The 17,387-nt window shown below is 43.0% G+C and overlaps 7 protein-coding genes across 8 annotated transcripts; 3 read left to right on the plus strand and 4 right to left on the minus strand.

Moving 5' to 3' along the window:
• Window positions 1-2,834: 2,834 nt before the first annotated feature.
• Bcynk1 lies at window positions 2,835-4,017 on the minus strand. Its single transcript, XM_024691098.1, has 7 exons — window positions 3,829-4,017; window positions 3,678-3,708; window positions 3,569-3,612; window positions 3,459-3,517; window positions 3,358-3,402; window positions 3,230-3,295; window positions 2,835-3,168 (listed from the first exon to the last, which is right to left on the minus strand). The coding sequence occupies exons 1-7, from the start codon at window positions 3,954-3,956 to the stop codon at window positions 2,972-2,974; spliced, it is 570 nt and encodes a 189-aa protein (XP_024546868.1). The 5' UTR covers window positions 3,957-4,017; the 3' UTR covers window positions 2,835-2,971.
• A 134-nt stretch (window positions 4,018-4,151) lies between these two features.
• On the plus strand, window positions 4,152-7,557 carry Bcrot2. The gene is made up of 2 exons (XM_024691099.1): window positions 4,152-4,465; window positions 4,519-7,557. Exons 1-2 carry the CDS (start codon window positions 4,381-4,383, stop codon window positions 7,329-7,331), a joined length of 2,898 nt encoding a protein of 965 aa, XP_024546869.1. The 5' UTR covers window positions 4,152-4,380; the 3' UTR covers window positions 7,332-7,557.
• On the minus strand, window positions 7,553-9,677 carry BCIN_02g01080 (hypothetical protein). The gene is made up of 4 exons (XM_024691100.1): window positions 9,295-9,677; window positions 8,918-9,202; window positions 8,594-8,741; window positions 7,553-8,391 (listed from the first exon to the last, which is right to left on the minus strand). The coding sequence occupies exons 1-4, from the start codon at window positions 9,450-9,452 to the stop codon at window positions 8,314-8,316; spliced, it is 669 nt and encodes a 222-aa protein (XP_024546870.1). The 5' UTR covers window positions 9,453-9,677; the 3' UTR covers window positions 7,553-8,313.
• Window positions 9,678-9,798: 121 nt separating this feature from the next.
• Window positions 9,799-10,909, plus strand: Bcyar1. Its single transcript, XM_001555903.2, has 2 exons — window positions 9,799-10,142; window positions 10,219-10,909. The coding sequence occupies exons 1-2, from the start codon at window positions 9,944-9,946 to the stop codon at window positions 10,629-10,631; spliced, it is 612 nt and encodes a 203-aa protein (XP_001555953.2). The 5' UTR covers window positions 9,799-9,943; the 3' UTR covers window positions 10,632-10,909.
• Window positions 10,910-12,320: 1,411 nt separating this feature from the next.
• BCIN_02g01100 (hypothetical protein) lies at window positions 12,321-13,453 on the minus strand. Its single transcript, XM_024691101.1, has 3 exons — window positions 13,130-13,453; window positions 12,747-13,037; window positions 12,321-12,679 (listed from the first exon to the last, which is right to left on the minus strand). Exons 1-3 carry the CDS (start codon window positions 13,254-13,256, stop codon window positions 12,492-12,494), a joined length of 606 nt encoding a protein of 201 aa, XP_024546871.1. The 5' UTR covers window positions 13,257-13,453; the 3' UTR covers window positions 12,321-12,491.
• Window positions 13,454-15,032: 1,579 nt separating this feature from the next.
• On the minus strand, window positions 15,033-16,019 carry BCIN_02g01110 (hypothetical protein). Of its 2 annotated transcripts, XM_024691102.1 has the most exons (3): window positions 15,651-16,019; window positions 15,421-15,596; window positions 15,033-15,365 (listed from the first exon to the last, which is right to left on the minus strand). In XM_024691102.1, the coding sequence occupies exons 1-3, from the start codon at window positions 15,751-15,753 to the stop codon at window positions 15,300-15,302; spliced, it is 345 nt and encodes a 114-aa protein (XP_024546872.1). In that variant the 5' UTR covers window positions 15,754-16,019; the 3' UTR covers window positions 15,033-15,299. The 2 variants fall into 2 exon arrangements, with proteins under 2 accessions (XP_024546872.1, XP_001555955.2); XM_001555905.2 differs by having other exon boundaries at window positions 15,421-16,019.
• A 604-nt stretch (window positions 16,020-16,623) lies between these two features.
• BCIN_02g01120 (hypothetical protein) lies at window positions 16,624-17,386 on the plus strand. The gene is made up of 2 exons (XM_001555906.2): window positions 16,624-16,833; window positions 16,893-17,386. Exons 1-2 carry the CDS (start codon window positions 16,705-16,707, stop codon window positions 17,283-17,285), a joined length of 522 nt encoding a protein of 173 aa, XP_001555956.1. The 5' UTR covers window positions 16,624-16,704; the 3' UTR covers window positions 17,286-17,386.
• The last annotated feature ends 1 nt before the right edge of the window (window position 17,387 follows it).

A 17,387-nucleotide genomic window follows, 5' to 3' on the forward strand; every position in this document is an offset into this window, starting at 1 on the left:
GAACTCCTTTGAGATTGTCATCAGCAAAGTGGCGGTCATCGGAATTTTCTCTCTCTTGTCGAGAGCTTGGTAGACCTTGATCACATCCTGCTTGGCTCAACCCCCCCGGCAAGAACCTGAAATCAAGGAAGTTTCCGAAGATTTTAGCAATCTCAAACGCAATGAGCCTGCCGTAATCGGGAAACGAGATCTTGTGAGGAACCAGATCGATGGTTTTACTCAAAAATTCAGACTTCTGCAGAAGAGATTGAAGCGTGTCCTGCGTCAAATGTCGAGCAATACCAGTGGCAGCGTATACTCGATAGCGTTCTCTGGACAGCACCCAATTCTTCTGGGACTGAGGGCTATAGTGCTCCTAGAACTTCAGCAAATGGCAAGATTCCCATCGTCATTCAAAAACTTGCGTATTCCTACAATAGCGATCTCCTGATCCTGCACCCAGTGGAAAATAGAATTCATAAATATAAGATCGAAGGGGCCGGTAGCAATCATTCCCATCACATTCTCTACCCTTCCCACAGGAAGAGAAATGACGAGTTCAGCTCCCCCTCCCCTCTTGCGCTTCTCATTTTTTGTGGCAATGTTCTCGTTGCCGAGAAAAACTCTGTTTTCCAAAGGTTCCCTGTCAGGAGTGCTTCCATTAGGGCCGACGAACCTTGCAATGTAGATAGTGAGAGTTCCCGTTCCATAACCAAGATCCAGAACGCGTAAACCCGTGAGCAGAACCGCGTCGAGCAATAACTTAGTCCACGAGTTTATTGCCAGACTTGAGTTGATACTTTTTATTTATCTCTCATAATCTTTAGCAAGCTGCTTTGTATCGAGGTCAAGCCAAGCATTGACGATTGTAAAAAAGCGTATGATAATCTCAAAAAGTAAGAATTGAATGTCTGCGTGGAAGCTGATCAGAATGATAGCTGTATTTGAAAAACGACGCAGAGAAATGGGAATTGATACCCATGGAATGTTGCCATAAACCGACAGGCGTTCGATACGTGCTGATTAGAATTTTTTTGGATCTGATCAGTCAGTATGCGTGTATTGATCAAGACCTTCTTGAACCATGTTCCACGTTTTGTCAATCGCATGAGTTGGTAGTTCTCAAGCGCCCTGATTTTCAGAACTAGATATGTATGGTAAGACTTGGCCTGCAAACAACAAGAATGTCGCAGGTGGTAGTGGCAATCGCTCCATCTGCACTATGCCTTTCTCTGTAGAAAAAAGTGCGATTTTTATTAAGTGAATGGTAATTACAACCCCCACCCCGCCCCCCCCCTAAGAAAATAAATCAATAAAACTGGAATGCCAGTCCTTACTCGATATGAATATTGCAAGACAAAACATAACATACCATTGATCAAGAGGATAGGGGCACGGTAAAGTAGAATAGTAACTATTCAAAATCTTGAGATACAGAAGATAATGATGCCTTATAGATTACCAATATTGAAGCTGACATGCCAAGAACTTTCAAAGGCAAACAATCATATTAAGTCTTGACATCTGTGGAATACAATTCCATGACTTTCGGAGACCTGTATTTCCTTCTCTTCCGATCAAGACAACCTTAGCAAGAGACAGCCCTAACTTTCCGCTAAGCTGTGAGGATAGTTTGTTCAAACTTGAACACGGCGATCTTACTAGAGCCATGGTGACTACTTCTTAATAAAGCAAGTAGTCAATCTCGAGATCTTTCACGGGAAAATACCATGACAATCAATGAATACGCGAACGACAAACAAAGATTCGTCTATGAACCAACCGTGACCTCAGCACGCACGGCCCCAGCAATTCCACGCTAATAATAACCTTAAACCCAAGCTCTAGATTAGCCTCCCAGAGCTCCAGCTCGAACATTGAATCTCCAAATTCGAACAAGCACAACTTCTCACTCACTCACCCCAACCCAACCCAATCCAAACAATGTAATGTCTACCCCTCAGCTCTCCCGTCTCAGCAAAAGCGCCTTCAATCCCCCATCCAAAAATTTCTTCACTTCCTCCCCTCTCCGCAACGCCCCCTCCACATCTAAATCGAATCCCAAACAACCGCGAGTTCCCCAACGATTCTTCTCTTCCACCCACCCACTAACTTCGACGCCCAAACCACACACCCCCATATCCGCAACCTCCTTCTCATCCCCGCCTTCTCGTCTGCAGAACCGTTTGCAAACGCTGCAATCCCGACTGCCTAAATTTCTACATCCATATACATCTCCATTACTCAATGCGCCAAAGACGTATATTGTTTCGTTTTTGATTTTGCATGAGATCACGGCTATAATACCTATTTTGCTTCTTGCGAGCGGGTTTCATTATTCGGGATGGTTGCCCTCTGATTTGATACCCGAGGAAAGAGTTGAGAAGGCGAAAGGCATGTTTGAGAGGTGGTTTGGGAGGAGGGGATGGTTTGGTTATACCGCGGGGTCTAGGTCGGATGGGGTTGATGGGAGTGAGGGACGAAACAGTATGGAGATCGGTCAAGGAATAAATAAGGAAATGGGAGGAGATAGTAATATGAGTGGGAAAAGGATAGTACTAGAAGTTGCGACGGCGTATGTGATTACGAAGGTATTGTTACCCGTGAGAATAGTGGTCTCTGTTTGGGGCACACCTTGGTTCGCAGGTGTTATGGGGAGGATTGGGAGACTAGGAAGGGGAGGGCAGAAATGATACGTACTATATAATTCGTGGGATGGGCCATGTATGGTTAGAAGGGAAATGTATATATGTATTCAGGTACATCCAGACGATAAAGCTGGTCGGGAAATCAAGACACGACTTCAATATGGAATGACAAAGATAGCACAGATGATCACGAAACCCAATCTCACATGTATATACACACAAATTGAGGTTGATTGACTTTTTATTCATGTATACGTCTACCCACCATCATCAGAAACAATCTTCAGACATGACATTTGGAGCTAATTGTTTGCTGGAGGAAATGACAGAACATCAAATCTAATCTACTTCTCGTAGACCCAGTCGTGTTGAGCGGATTTCCATGAGAGAACCTCACCCTCCTTGAACCAGAGAGCAATCTCCTTCTTGGCGTTCTCGACAGAGTCGGAACCGTGGCAGACGTTGCGTCCGACATCGATGGCGTAGTCACCACGGATGGTACCTGGGGCAGAGGCCAATGGGTTGGTGGCACCGAGGAGGGCTGAAGAGAAAGAGTTAGATGGTGTGGTTGTTGGGATAAGTGAGACAAAGGGGTTACTTACTACGGCCAGTCTTGACGGCATCACGTCCTTCCCAGACCATGGCGCAGATTGGGCCAGAGTTCATGTCTAAGTATTGTTAGATACGTGCGTGGTGTGTAGAAGGTGTTTTCAGTTAGGCAGATACATACAGTTGACGAGACCAGCGAAGAATGGCTTGTCGGAGAGATCAGCGTCTGCATAGAGTGTTAGTCTCAATAGTCCTACAACGTCTATTTCCTCAAGTACTCACAGTGCTGCTCGAGGTGGTCCTTTCCTGGGGTGGTGAGCTTGATGGCAGCAAGCTTGTAACTGTTTCTCATGTCAACAAAGCTCAAATATTCTTTGCAAGACGGCACTTACCCACGAGCCTCGAATCGGCTGATGATTGGGCCAACGAGTCCACGCTGAAATCGACGTTAATCAGTATTCCTGCATCTTCTCCTCTCTATGTAGAATAGTATTTGCATACCTGGACACCATCTGGCTTGATGGCAATGAAGCTATTCGACACGAAAACGTTAGTATACACCGCTAAACTTTGTTGACGTGGGGTAACTCTCTTCCAAGAGTAAAGAAAACGTCCGTCTGATAGGAATAGATAGATAGAAGAAGGAACTTACGTTTGTTCGTTAGACATGATATCGTCGTTTGATCTGGCAGATTCTTCTCTGTGTTTTGCTGATGCTCTTAAGAGTGCTTGAGTTTTAGGATTGACGTGCTTCAAAATCGATTCGGGGGCTTCACTCATATTTTAAATTCTTTTAGGTCGAGGTGTGTTGTTTAGTGGGGTTTCCTTGGTGGGGTCTGGCAGGAGGGGCGGAAGGGTACCCTTTTTTTGTTGACGGGGCCTTATACGTAAGGCGCCAACCGGGTGGCGCTTTGTGCAATTCGCATAAATTCCTATCATGGTTCGTGGGCAATTGTATCGCCAATAAAACTTTATGCATATTTTATGCCAAGAGGTGATGAATGTACCACCGGGGAACTGAGCTTTGATCGTCATTGGTGAAGTAGAATAGGACAGCTTGGAAACCTCAAACCCCCCCCAAACCAAGGCTTCACTTCTTTATGGTTCTGTTGTACAAGCCATTTGTTCATATATTTAGCTATTGAGCAACTTGATTTCATCTTGAATTGAGTGCAATTGCTAAATATTGCATGTCTTTTCAATCATGAAGTCACCATTGAATCTGTCCTCACAATGGACAGGATATTTAGTCTTGTTATCAACATTTGGCAGCTTGATCACTCCAGCTAGTGAGGATGCCAACAACAGCTTTCTGTGTAGAATTCGCTGACAATCTCAATAGTATCTGTCAAGCATGAGAATTTTAAAACATGCGATCAATCCGGATTTTGCAAACGAAATCGAGCATATGCGGATCAAGCAACAGCAGTGGGAGATAATTGGAGCTTGCAAGCTCCCTATCGTCTGGCTTCAGAAACATTAACGTGGAAGGATGGTCAGCTACAAGGGACTATCCTCAAAAAATTGAATGGAGGAGAGTCGGTCAGGTTACCGATCACCATTTCTTTCCTCGAATCGGGATCTGCGAGAGTTACGATTGACGAAGAAAAACGCCAAACGGGCGAGATTGAGTTGAGACATGGTAGTAAAGCGAGAAAAGAACGTTATAATGAGGCTGCAAACTGGGCGATCGTGGGAGGATTGACTTTGAGTAAGGATGCAGAGTACAAGAAGTACCCTGGAGTTTCGCACATCACATTCGGCCCAGATGGCAAGTTCAAGGCGGAGGTTACACATGCTCCATTTGCAATCGATTTCAAGAGAGATGATGAGATACAAATTAAGTTTAATGAACGTGGACTGATGAACATGGAACATTGGAGACCGAAGATTGAGAAGCCAGAAAAGAAAGAAGGCGAAGAAGAATCAACCGAAGTTAAAACCGGTGAAGATGAGTCGACTTGGTGGGATGAATCTTTCGGTGGAAACACCGACTCAAAACCTAAGGGTCCTGAGAGTGTTTCTCTTGATATTACCTTTCCCGGATATGAACATGTCTTTGGTATCCCAGAACACGCTGGACCTTTATCATTGAAGCAAACCCGAGGTGGAGAGGGCAATCATAAAGATCCTTATCGTCTATACAACGCTGATGTTTTCGAGTATATCATGGATAGTGAAATGACTCTTTACGGAGCCATTCCTTTCATGCAAGCACATCGAGCAGCGTCAACTGTTGGTGTCTTTTGGTTGAACGCAGCCGAGACTTGGATCGACATTATTAAGGAGAAAGCGTCAATGAACCCTCTGAGTGGAAAAACTGACACGAAAACTCATTGGTTCTCGGAGAGTGGTTTAATCGATGTGTTTGTCTTCCTTGGACCAACACCAAAGGACGTTACAAAAGCATATGGAGAGCTTACAGGCTTCACACAGCTTCCTCAAGAATTCGCCATTGCTTACCACCAATGTCGATGGAACTATGTTACAGATGAGGATGTGAAGGATGTTGACAGAAAGTTCGACAAATTCCAAATCCCATATGATGTTATTTGGCTTGACATCGAGTATACCGACGGAAAGAAATATTTCACTTGGGATCCGCATACTTTCGGAAACCACGTTGACATGTTGTCGCACTTGGATAAATCCGATCGAAAACTTGTTGCAATTATCGACCCTCATATCAAGAACGAGGCAAATTATAAGGTTGTTGATGAATTAAAGAGTAAGGATTTGGCTGTTCACAACAAGGAGGGCAGTATCTACGAAGGTTGGTGTTGGCCAGGGTCTTCCCACTGGGTTGACGCATTCAATCCTGCAGCAATCACATGGTGGAAGAGCCTCTTCAAGACGGCTGCCTTTGATACACCTAATCTCTTCCTTTGGAACGATATGAATGAGCCATCGGTTTTCAATGGACCGGAAACAACCATGCCCAAAGATAATTTGCATTTCGGAAACTGGGAGCATCGTGATGTTCATAATGTCAATGGTTTGACCTTCGTCAACGCAACCTATGAAGCAATGGTCGAGCGCAAGAAAGGTGAACTTCGCCGTCCGTTCATTCTCACACGTTCATTCTACGCGGGAAGTCAACGCATGGGAGCTATGTGGACTGGTGATAATCAAGCTAGCTGGGATCATCTTGCAGCCGCCTTTCCTATGATTCTTAACAATGGTATTGCAGGTTTCCCATTTGCTGGTGCAGATGTGGGTGGATTTTTCGGTAACCCCGAAAAGGATCTTCTTACCCGTTGGTATCAAGCTGGTGCCTTCTACCCCTTCTTCCGTGGACACGCACATATCGATACTAGAAGACGTGAGCCATATCTCATCGGTGACCCATACACGGATATTATAACCCAAGCTCTCCGTCTCCGTTATTCTCTTCTCCCTGCCTGGTACACCGCTTTCCATGAAGCCAGTACAGATGGAACACCCATTATCAGACCACATTACTTTGAATATCCAGAAGACGAATCCGGATTTGCGATCGATGATCAATTTTTCGTTGGTAGTACCGGTTTGCTTGCTAAGCCAGTCGTCACAGAAGGTGCTGATAGCGTCGATATCTATATCCCTGATAGCGAAGTCTACTACGATTACTTCGACTATACCATCTATACCGGCGCGGGCAAAACTACAATTGCAGCTCCTCTTGAGAAGATTCCTCTACTCATGCAAGGTGGTCATATCATCCCTCGCAAAGATCGTCCCCGCAGAAGCTCGGGTCTTATGAGATGGGATCCATATACTCTCGTTCTCGTTCTCAACAAAGAAGGAAAGGCAACCGGAGAATTATACGTGGATGATGGTGAAACTTTTGATTATCAATCCGGGGCTTACATTCATCGTTCTTTCTCCTTTGAAAACGGGGTACTGAGCAGTAAGAATATCGGAACAAAGGGCAAGTTGACAGATAAATATCTGAAGAGTATGAAGAACGTAGGCGTGGAGAAGATTCTTGTTGTTGGAGCGCCAAAAGAGTGGAGTGAATTGAAGAGTGTAAAGGTGGGCAGCACAACGGCTGAGATCACGTATCAAGCTGGGGAAGGAAGTAAAGCTGCTTGGGCGTTGGTCAGAGCGCCAAAGGTAGTTATTGGAGAGGATTGGGAGGTGGAGTTCGTAGAGGGAGGGAAGACAGAATTGTAGTTGTGATTCAGCTCCGATGAAGTGAGGTGGAGATTTACAGGGGGAAAATAGGATCAGGATAAGGATAGGAATTGATGAATCGAATTGAACTGATATCCATTTTCAAGATCTTAAACCATCCAAGTTTCCTTTTCGAGAAGTAAAATCACCCTGGTGGGGCTGCTGTCATGATATCTTCAAAGTCACCATTCCAGTTTTAATTGTGCAATATGAGTACAGTATGCCACGACAATTTATTCCCAGAACTGTGTCATCCTGAACTCGAAACTAGAATATAAAACTTTCTATCATCATTCTTTGTACATCTTCTCTTACTCTTCCATCCAATCTCAAAAGTACAATTCCCAAATGAAGGATCAAACAGAAAGCTAAAACTCCTCGCTATGAATGAAGTGTGAATGAACGAATGAACGAACATATTGACGGTCAAGTCAAGAGAAATCTAGCCAAACAGAATCTCAGAGGCCAAATTCGAATTCAAACTCCAAGCTCCAGAAACCCAAAGAAAAATGCAGATTCAAATTCAAATTCAAGAACGCCCTCTCTCCTAGGAAAAACCTTCTCTTAACACCGGGATTTGTGGTTGTGGTCAATCTATCTTCCTGAACTCCTCGCTTCGACTTGGTATGTATTGTGTGTGTGTGTGTAGCTATGTGGCCATGTATGTAGGTATATCTATACACATGTAAGATTACAAAGCAATGCTTTGCTTCTATTTTGTATTGGTCGTTGGCTGTTCTTTTGTTTTGTTTTTGTTTTTGATCTTGATCTTAATTGTATTGTTGATGTAATGCATTGATCTCATTGGCGGATGCAGTTTATGTGGGTGTAAAATCGTTGGTCGTGTGGTCGTATAGTCGTATAGTTAGCTGTAAATATGGTGTATGCAGGTTGAGTGGAAGTTGGAGAAAAAGCAGGAGAGGGCAGCTAATAAGAGCAAAATAGAGGAATTAAGAGGAAGAGAAAAATTCATGAAGAGAAATCATCCGATAGTAGCTGCAGCGGGACGAAGATCTTCGCGGCCATCCTGCCAGGAGGTGCAGAACACGCAGCGTTGTGCCTGGAATTGTTAATTTGTTAATTGTGAGCGGGTTTGACTTATTTAGCGAGTTGGGGGGGGGGGGGTTGTTGACGGGTGACTAGAAGCAGCAATAGGGAAGAGGCATAGTAAGTAGGAAAGGATAAATTTGGAGGATAGAACTGGTTGAAAGAGGAATAGAGGGAGAAGAAAAGGAGAAAAAAAGGGTAAGGAAATAACATACCTTCTCAAAAATCTTCTTGCGACAATATTTACAACGGACGGTGTGCTTAATGATCGCGTTGTCTTGACTAAAATATTGGTAGAGACCTGCTATACCGTAAAGAGCAAGACCAACGCCTATGAAGTTTATCACTTTGTTTAGGAAGGAGCTTGAGAGGTTGTTAGTTTGTGATATCATTGCGAGCATTGCGAGGTTGGGGCCAAAAGGGGAGGATGTAATTCTGGAGCAGAGAAAAAAGAAATGTGTAAGGAAACAAGTGGGAAAAAATGACAATCAAAAAGAGAGGCGTCGAAGAAGAGAAATGGGAAGAACCCAAGAACCTACCCCCAAGCCAGAACAATGGCCCCATCATCTATTGCCTGCTTCAACGTATTATACCCCGCTCCATACAAAAATTCCATTCCCAGGTTTACAGCCATAGTCACGTTTCCCTCCACTCCATCACTGATCTCAGTGTGGTTGTGAAGCATACCATCATAATGAGGACCGGGCCTTAGAACCGCAAATTTCTCTTCAAGGTTCTTGTTCAGGAAAGGGAGGAGAGAGAGCGGTGGAAGGAGAACGGAAGAGACAAGTGAGGTTATAAGAGCTGTGAAGGATTGCGCTATTCTGTTTTTGTGAGCGATTGTGCGAGGAAGTGTGTCACGTGTAGGGAATGGAGATGGTCGAGAGTGCAGGGGACGGCCGAGAGAGGGACGTACATCAAACCAATGGCAACGTGAAGCACATTATCATTGAAAGCAAAATCGACAAATCCCTCCCAGAATCCCGTGATATGTCTACGTGCTGCGTTGGCAGCATTGGTAGTTCGGAGAAGTGGTTCACTTGAGTCGAAAGCATTAAGCCGTGGCCGAGGCATGGTTGATTCTCTTTTCTGTTGACCTTGTTAATCTAATGCCTTTCCTGTTTGTTTGTTTTTTTAACAAAAGAGAAGACTGAAGGGGATTCGGATGCGAATTTATAGAGATAAACGGAAAAGAAACAGACGAAGAAAACAAAAAGGAAATGAATCAATGCAAACAAGTTTTGGAAGGAAGGAGGAGTGAATCCAAGACCGGTGAGATGGCTTTCAGGGATACGTATCAGGGGCTGGCACGTGTAATAATTAAAGTTATGCGCAGGGATCAAGATAAGGCGCGATAAGCGCCCCCAGATTTATCGGATTATTGTTTGGCCGACTTCAAGTCCAAATTTAATTTTTTTTCGATGTTGAAGCGGCCGCTTGGGATGGCCCCTCATTGTCTTTTGCAAAAGTTTACTTACAATCTCAAGGAAGAACCACCACGATTACCAACTGGAGACCTATTTTAACTGGAAATCAGATACCACAATCAAGAATATTGAAGCAAAATGGCTCCCAAATTTTCAGAAGACGAAATCGACGATTTGATCTATTTTGCTAGGGTCGGGGAGAAAGACGAATTCGAGACTTTAAGAGAGGAATTATGTAAAAGGGAAGGATGTTCAACAACTGAGTTGTTGGAGAATGCAAGAGACAGTGAGAGTGGAAACGGCGTGCTACATATGTCTGCCGCCAATGGCCATCACGGTAATTCCATCCCACATCCAGCCGCAATCTACCTTTCCTCAAATTTGAACCTCGAATCTGACTAACTCCCAAACAGAACTTCTCGCCCTCCTCGCAAAACACCTCTCCAATCCATCTCCTCAAAACCCCCAAATGCTCAAAATACTCAACACGCAAAACGTCTCTGGAAACACACCTTTACATTGGGCAGCCTTGAATGGTCATTTGGAAGCAGTCAAAGTTTTAATAGAAAATGGAGCAGATCCAACCATTCAGAATCAGAAGGGACATGATGCGGTCTATGAAGCAGAATTGGCGGACAAGACTGAAGTTGTGGAATGGGTTCTGAAGGAGGGAGGTGAAGGACTGGAGGAGGGGATTGCGGGGGATGAGGGGGAGAGCGGAGAGGGGGAAGAAGGAGTGGAAGTTGTAGAAGTTGCCGAGGGAGAAGGATTGGTGGATAAGGTTAAGGAGTTAGGAATTGGTGGGAGCGGTGCTGGAGAGAAATGAAGAGGTGAGGGTTCTTAGAAGTGAATTTTACAAAAGAGACTCATGACGGCCAGTCAAGCCTTTCTCGACCTGTGTTGATGATCAGCCGTGGATAGTGCTGGGATAGTGCTGACATTTGGATGGCGGGAGTTAGTAAGAGCCATCTAATTTGCATTATCATTGGTTAGATGGTCGACACTTAATGGATATATCCGGCTCATGAACAGAGATAATATGGGGATCTCCGATGAAGCCAAAACACGTAATTACAAATCGAATATAGAACACCATTGAAGACACTTTTCTCTGCACACTCGTTTTTTTTTCTCGATGAATTTGTATCTCGATAGCTTGTTTGAGATACACAATGGCTTTGAAAGACCCCTTCTGCCAGACTCATTTTCTGGTAGGAGGCCAGGGCTACGTTGTTGTCAATTGTAAGCGTTACTAAATTTTTGTGTAATTATTGGAAAGAACGACCTCTGTATTATGTTCAGAGACAAACTCCGATAGGTAGTCTGTCGATAGAATACCCCGGAAGGAATTATGGCTCATTGTCATTCGCCATGAGTATCTACAAACTCTATGTGCATCATATATAGGTCGAAGCTATGGGTCTAGAACCTTAGGAATAAAGTTATAGAGAACACAAACTCTCCACAGATTCACAAAGAGATCCCAATGGATGTGAAGGGTGATGTCTTTCATTCATCAGCGAATTCAGCAATTTTGTCTAAAATGCATGATAATGTAGAAAAATGACCGGCCATTCGTGGCTAAAAGGTTCTAGGTGATTAATATGGCAGTCTTGGCCAGTGCTAGTAGGAACGCACTTGAAATCGCTTTTCGACATAACTACCGTGACTGATTCCCCAATAGCTGCTGCGTACCCGTCACACCAGGTTCCCTACGACGCATTTCCAGTGGGTTCCACAATCGATCGTTTGTCAAATCATCTAGTAGGATATTAAGAACTCTATGGTGGTAAATATGAAATATGTTGCATATCTGGATAAGAGATAAAAGTACTAGGTTATAGAATGACGATCTTGATACAATGGGCGACACTTTATGAGCTCGCTTAATTGATTAGCATAGTTTTGGTGTTTTTAGGGGGAATCTCTGCGTATGTTGCACATCTGGATAAGAGATAAAGATGTTTAGCTTCGGAATGATTATCAGAATGCAGATCATATATGACTTATTCTGGTTCTCTGACTGAATACTTTCGATGCTGTTAGGATTTTGCGGAAGTTTTTCTTTTTGTAAACGAAATTTCCTGTCGTTGATAAAGTCTGTTTGATGATCTTTGTCTCGGTGTTCAAGTTTTCTTCCATGAGTCTTACTCTGTGTACTGATATTTGGTATTGTATCTCGCAATTGGTGTAAAAGAGTAGAAAGCGGTAGAGGTCACACAAGAAAGCCTTCGCATATACCATAGTCAACCTAAATAGCTATGCTTAGTGACTGGAGGTGAATCACTACATAGCGACAGCGAGGTGCGAGGACGCACTTAGGCTACAGCACAACGTAGGGGTCAAAGTAAGAGGGGAAAAGACGATGGACTTTTAGTCTACAGAAGGAGGAACTTTAAATACTAGATTTTCTTGTCACGTGTTTCTCCGCGCACACTGGCATGCTAGAAGACTGAAATCTGATCAGGTGTCCGCAGTGTAGTATGATATTCGGTAGAGCACTATCCATCAAACGTGATTTTCGATAAAAATATTGTTAAGAGACATGCAATAATGTCCATGAGCATGTGTTTTCATTTTGTAAACCGCAAAAGAGCTAATTTAAGATCCAGACTAGACTGAAGGTTTAAAATCCTTTTCAAGATCTTATACCAGTATGATAATATCTGAGTGACATTAGATTTCATCATTCTTCCCGATTCTCCATCTCAAATTTATTATCGTGGCCATGACTGCTCTCCGCAGCTTTCATTTTCGCAATAACCCCCTCTAATATATTGACTTGGGTATCAACACGCATTCTCAAACGATGATCGGCATACATTGCGTTTTCCAGACTTCGATATAGTTCGAGATCCCTCGGAGCCGAGATTCCTAAAGAGAAGTTAACAACCGTAAGCCGCGCACTTCCAAACCAAGAAGTAATTATCATCCCACATACCAACAACACCAGCACGTCTTCGCGCATCCATATGAAGTGCATCCCGCAAACTCTGTTCAATCGTTGGAAGATACTCAAACCATCTTTCATCAGCCCATCCTTGCATCAATTGATAGCAACAGAGCAAGATACTGTGAAAAAGAGGATTTGCTGCGCGGTCCGCAGGTCGATCAAAATGCTTTAATTCATTGCCGATTCGAATATAGATATTTTCTGGAGAGACGGTTTGGTCGATGACACGTAGAAGTGCGAGCTCTATCTCTCGGCAGAGCAGAGAACCAGGCTTGAGTTCTTGAAAATGTTAGTTACGCAAAACAAAAAAAAAAGAACGGCGGTCAGAGAAGTAATGGAAAGATATGTTGTTCATGGAATGCATCACCTACCTACAACTCCCTCTGCAGCGTTGATTGCCCAAGTTAATTGCAAATTGTCTATGAATTCATCAATAGTTCCATTAACAATCTCCATGGAATTGTTTGGGGAAGGAAAACTATCTGATAGCGATGTCATTGTTGGTTTGGTGGATTCAATGGATTGATTGAGATTCTCTGGTACGAATCTAGTAGGAAGAGAAAAGGACAGCAGAAGACGAGGTACAGATCAACAGCTAAGCTGTTGGAACTGTAGTTTGTTTTATTGTAAGAAAGCTCGAGCATCAAAGTGTGGGAGACAATTTATAGCCGAGGGCTTGAGTGAAAGTTGTTCACAAGATGTTTCTAGCAATTTTTTTTGTAAATCAGTTGATAGTTGGATAGTGAATTTGCTATAATTCTTGTCGGTTAGTGGTCGATAAAAAAAAAGGTTGAAGGTGTAGTCAATAAGGTGTGTGTAAGAGAAATGGGAAACAATGAACAGTAATTTTTTGTATTGAATGAGGGGCGCCATTGAGGAGGACATAAGTTGGGCTAGATCTAAGGCAATAACAAACAATTTCTTGTGCCGACTTGACTGTAAGTAAGTAAATGATAACTTTTTCATCTAAAATATATTTGGAAATGGGTAGCACCCGAAAGAAACTATGAATCCTCGAGTGCTATTATAAATTTCAATTGCGGTCAATATATGGTTAGCACCGTCATAGAACTTAATTCACGAGAGAAAAAAACTGAGAAGATGCAACTTAATGAGAGGGAAAGCTCTTCTTGCGATTTGAGAACTGATACACCCAATATCATATGGTGAATGAATCTCTTTGAGCTCTACAACTGCCAAGAGCTTCATAGCCATGATAATACTTGAGAAGATACTATACGGGATGAGAAGGATTATCCGCAATGAAATGGTACATGTGATTTTCATTGAAGACAACAGAACAGGAATTTAGAGCATTTGAGACTAGAATATCAAGAAAAGACTCCAAACACGCAAACATGCTGTAAATTTGACAACCGAGAAGAATGGGCAACGTCAAATTGTCAGGAAGAGTGATCAAAGAGATGGTGGGATACAAGTGAAGGATTGTAGCTAATGTGATATTCTCGATAGAGAACCTTGGAATGTCTCAGTCATTCTGCAAGACGGTTGGTTTTTATTCACTTCCAGAATATTTCCCCCAAAACCCACAACAAATTCTACTGTCAGCCATTAGTGAAAGTAGAAGCCAAGACAGTTTGGAAATCAATAATAAATGATATGTTTAAGTAATCACCGCTGACTTATATATGCTTGACTCTACCGTCGTTAGATTTTCATACTCGTATTGGTTTTCATTCACTTCAAAGAATTGATAAGACTGACCATCCTTGGTTGAATCCCATGTGTATCTGGCGAAGCCCTTCTTCTGGCCCATTGTTTGAAGATATTCAACAACTGCTGATTGCCATCTTTATTCTCATTTGACTCAACTTCAATTGCGAGACATTTCACACCCGTCTGCAAACATGAGGCACATTTTACGAAACCATTTTGCAACACTTCGTTGATTTGGACCTCAGCGATCGCTGATGTCCCAACAGTCAATGATGGATTTCTTGGGAACTTCACTGCATTGCAAATAAGCTCACAAGTCAAGATATAGCGGAAGTTGGAATTGCCGTTCATTCAATATTGCGGAGCTTGCGGACACACAGCGAGGTTTTTCCTGCATCCTGAAGCATTATGCATTAAGAACTCTCATGTGCATCGCACCTTCGCTTTCTTTTTCTCGAGACTAACGTCAACGAAGGGAATCTCTTGGAGAGCCAGGCTTCCCAGAAAGAAGTCTAGCCAGATCCAAGAACTTCCAGCATCATAAATGGTGTAAGTCACAAACACAGTATCTATACGTGAGTCGATACGCCCAAAAGTTGGCTGTTTCTTATTGCTAAGCTACAACGCAGATCACAAAAGTTTGGGCTTCTATAGCTAACTTATATCTTTAGCATCGCCATACCGCTCTAAATATCAAAACTCACAAGGCATTGAACCAAATACATAATTGACCATCTACTATCCAAAGAAAGAAAAACGCCAGAGCCGAGTTGGTGAATTGAGTAGCAACCTACACTTCACAGACTGGGTCGGATCGATCCACCTAAACAAAATACAACAATAAGCTCATCCGTGTAAAATTTCCTAGTAGACCCGACGAGAACGGTAGTGGCGGTAGCGAAGTCGCTTTTGTCTGTCGATGAATGGAATCTATTATTGATACTTGATCAGTACAACTGGATCTATGTCAAGCAGTTAGAATTACCGTGTCTATAGTGTAACTGGCGTCTTTCTCTTCCTCGAGCTTCTTTCTCCATGCAGCATCCACTAAAAAATTGTATTGGCTTTGAGCGAAAGCTAATGCGGTATCGTAATTCAACTTTGCTCTGTATTCATTATCGCAGACGTGACAGGCGCCCGAACGATATCCGTAATCTTCTCCTAAACTGTTCAGATTTTCTTCGTTGTCGCAGAGTCTACCGTCTCGGGACATACTGCAAAGTTGGTATGTCCATTTCGTCCATTTGTGTGCAAGTTCACCATTTAAAAGAAGTAAACAACCAGTCGACTCCAAGATAATAGATGAGATCTTGCACATTTCGCCCAGTGATGACCCAAATCGGGAGGTAGTGATGATCTTCTGGTCTCTAGATTACGTTCGAAAGTAGTTGAACTGAGGTGACAAACGGAGTGGGATTTAGTGGAAGTAAAACTCCATCTATAGATCTTGGTCGTCTTGCAGAGTTTATTCAGTGGGCAATTAGTCACTTGGGTTACACTCCTAGGCTCCATCTTTTGCCCAATGAAAACTGATTTTGATAGATTTGGTAGACTATGGCTTTGTGTTTCTTTTTCCTTGGACCCTTTGCGCGTTTTTAAATTGAGGTAACACGAAATCGCGGTGTGACTGATTTGCGACAGCCAGTATCTGGATTCCTGATCACTGCATAATTTTGGTGTAACAGATTAATTCGAGCCTCATAAATTATTGGAGGATTAGTGCAGTTGCCGTGTGCAAAGCAAAGAGGGCAATTAATGCACGTGTTTCCTTGAATATACAGAGCGGAGAGTCGAAACAAGACCTACCTCGGCTATCTTTATCTTCCAAACCGCCAATCCAACTCTGATAACGATCAAATTATTCAAACAAATCGATGCTGGCAATGATAGCATACATCACACTAACAATTTTCTTCCTCGCTCGTACAGCCCATTTTTATTTTTCTTTGCTAATAAGAATATTCTTATCCCGGTTCCACCATTAAGTCTTCGTTGTGATTATGACGCTTTGATCATGCAATTCAATGGCATTTTCCTAATGCGGTAATTCCCATCTCCTATTTCGGTAGCGAGACAGAAAGCTTAATAATTCGGAAATAGTGGGTGCACGGACTATTCCTCCATATCTGCTTCAACAAACAGTCTATATAAGCCATGCCGTTCACACTTATTAATTCTAAAACATTCTGCTCATCATTGTGTTTACTCTTCTCTGAATTATCGATCTTATTCAACACCAAATCCAAAAATAGTCAGGCAATTAATAGAGATGGCTTATATCTCCACCAGGGACAAATCCAAGCCTTACTTCCCTCTCGCCGGCGGAGCAAATGACGGGTGGTCTAATGAAGATGAAGCAACAGCAACATGTTTCTGTGGCGCTGTACAAATTGCATTCGTAAGTAGAAAACTGAAGACACTAGATACAATATTCTAACACTTGGTTTCACTTGGCAGCCAACCCAAGGCCCCGGTCTAATCACTACATTCATCTGCCACTGCCACGACTGTCGCAAAATCACGGCCTCGATGTTCGCATCTAACTTTACTATCGCTGACTCTCACTTAAAACACATACGTGGCCGTGAAAACCTGAAAGTCTTCAGTCAATCCAAGACCATCGCGACCGGAGAGACAATGGCCAATCACTTTTGTGGAACTTGTGGTACGCTCATGTATCGTGTTGGCTCAAGGTTTCCAAAGATGAGCATTTTGAGAATTGGGACTGTAGATGATTTTCATTTACATGAGACGAAGTTAAGGCCGGGAAGAGAACAGTTCACAAATGGGAGAGTAGGGTGGTTGAAAGAAGTGGAGGGGGTGAAACAGTTTGAAGAAGGTGCCTTTTAGCTGAAATATGTGGGATATACGGAGTAGTAATATCCAGATCGCAGAATATAAAGCGAGAATTGAGTTCAATATCTATATGAAATTAGAATAAGTCGGCCGTAA

Source organism: Botrytis cinerea, chromosome 2, assembly GCF_000143535.2.
Source record: "Botrytis cinerea B05.10 chromosome 2, complete sequence".
NCBI lineage: Eukaryota > Fungi > Ascomycota > Leotiomycetes > Helotiales > Sclerotiniaceae > Botrytis > Botrytis cinerea.

What these genes read in the sequence shown, in the direction of transcription:
- Bcynk1 (XM_024691098.1), bottom strand. Translation starts at nt 3,956, where the DNA reads ATGAGTGAAGCCCCCGAATCGATTTTGAAGCACGTCAATCCTAAAACT. An exon ending in AGCCGATTCGAGGCTCGTGG is followed by an intron (nt 3,518 to 3,568) that starts GTAAGTGCCGTC and finishes CATGAGAAACAG; the next exon opens with TTACAAGCTTGCTGCCATCA. An exon ending in TGCCGTCAAGACTGGCCGTA is followed by an intron (nt 3,169 to 3,229) that starts GTAAGTAACCCC and finishes CTTTCTCTTCAG; the next exon opens with CCCTCCTCGGTGCCACCAAC.
- Bcrot2 (XM_024691099.1), top strand. Translation starts at nt 4,381, where the DNA reads ATGAAGTCACCATTGAATCTGTCCTCACAATGGACAGGATATTTAGTC. An exon ending in CAGCTTGATCACTCCAGCTA is followed by an intron (nt 4,466 to 4,518) that starts GTGAGGATGCCA and finishes CAATCTCAATAG; the next exon opens with TATCTGTCAAGCATGAGAAT.
- BCIN_02g01080 (XM_024691100.1), bottom strand. Translation starts at nt 9,452, where the DNA reads ATGCCTCGGCCACGGCTTAATGCTTTCGACTCAAGTGAACCACTTCTC. An exon ending in CACGTTGCCATTGGTTTGAT is followed by an intron (nt 9,203 to 9,294) that starts GTACGTCCCTCT and finishes TCACAAAAACAG; the next exon opens with AATAGCGCAATCCTTCACAG. An exon ending in GCAAGAAGATTTTTGAGAAG is followed by an intron (nt 8,392 to 8,593) that starts GTATGTTATTTC and finishes TAACAATTCCAG; the next exon opens with GCACAACGCTGCGTGTTCTG.
- Bcyar1 (XM_001555903.2), top strand. Translation starts at nt 9,944, where the DNA reads ATGGCTCCCAAATTTTCAGAAGACGAAATCGACGATTTGATCTATTTT. An exon ending in TGCCGCCAATGGCCATCACG is followed by an intron (nt 10,143 to 10,218) that starts GTAATTCCATCC and finishes ACTCCCAAACAG; the next exon opens with AACTTCTCGCCCTCCTCGCA.
- BCIN_02g01100 (XM_024691101.1), bottom strand. Translation starts at nt 13,256, where the DNA reads ATGACATCGCTATCAGATAGTTTTCCTTCCCCAAACAATTCCATGGAG. An exon ending in CGCTGCAGAGGGAGTTGTAG is followed by an intron (nt 13,038 to 13,129) that starts GTAGGTGATGCA and finishes AACATTTTCAAG; the next exon opens with AACTCAAGCCTGGTTCTCTG. An exon ending in AAGACGTGCTGGTGTTGTTG is followed by an intron (nt 12,680 to 12,746) that starts GTATGTGGGATG and finishes ACTTCTCTTTAG; the next exon opens with GAATCTCGGCTCCGAGGGAT.
- BCIN_02g01110 (XM_001555905.2), bottom strand. Translation starts at nt 15,753, where the DNA reads ATGTGCAAGATCTCATCTATTATCTTGGAGTCGACTGGTTGTTTACTT. An exon ending in CCAGTTACACTATAGACACG is followed by an intron (nt 15,366 to 15,420) that starts GTAATTCTAACT and finishes TATCAATAATAG; the next exon opens with ATTCCATTCATCGACAGACA.
- BCIN_02g01120 (XM_001555906.2), top strand. Translation starts at nt 16,705, where the DNA reads ATGGCTTATATCTCCACCAGGGACAAATCCAAGCCTTACTTCCCTCTC. An exon ending in GCGCTGTACAAATTGCATTC is followed by an intron (nt 16,834 to 16,892) that starts GTAAGTAGAAAA and finishes TTCACTTGGCAG; the next exon opens with CCAACCCAAGGCCCCGGTCT.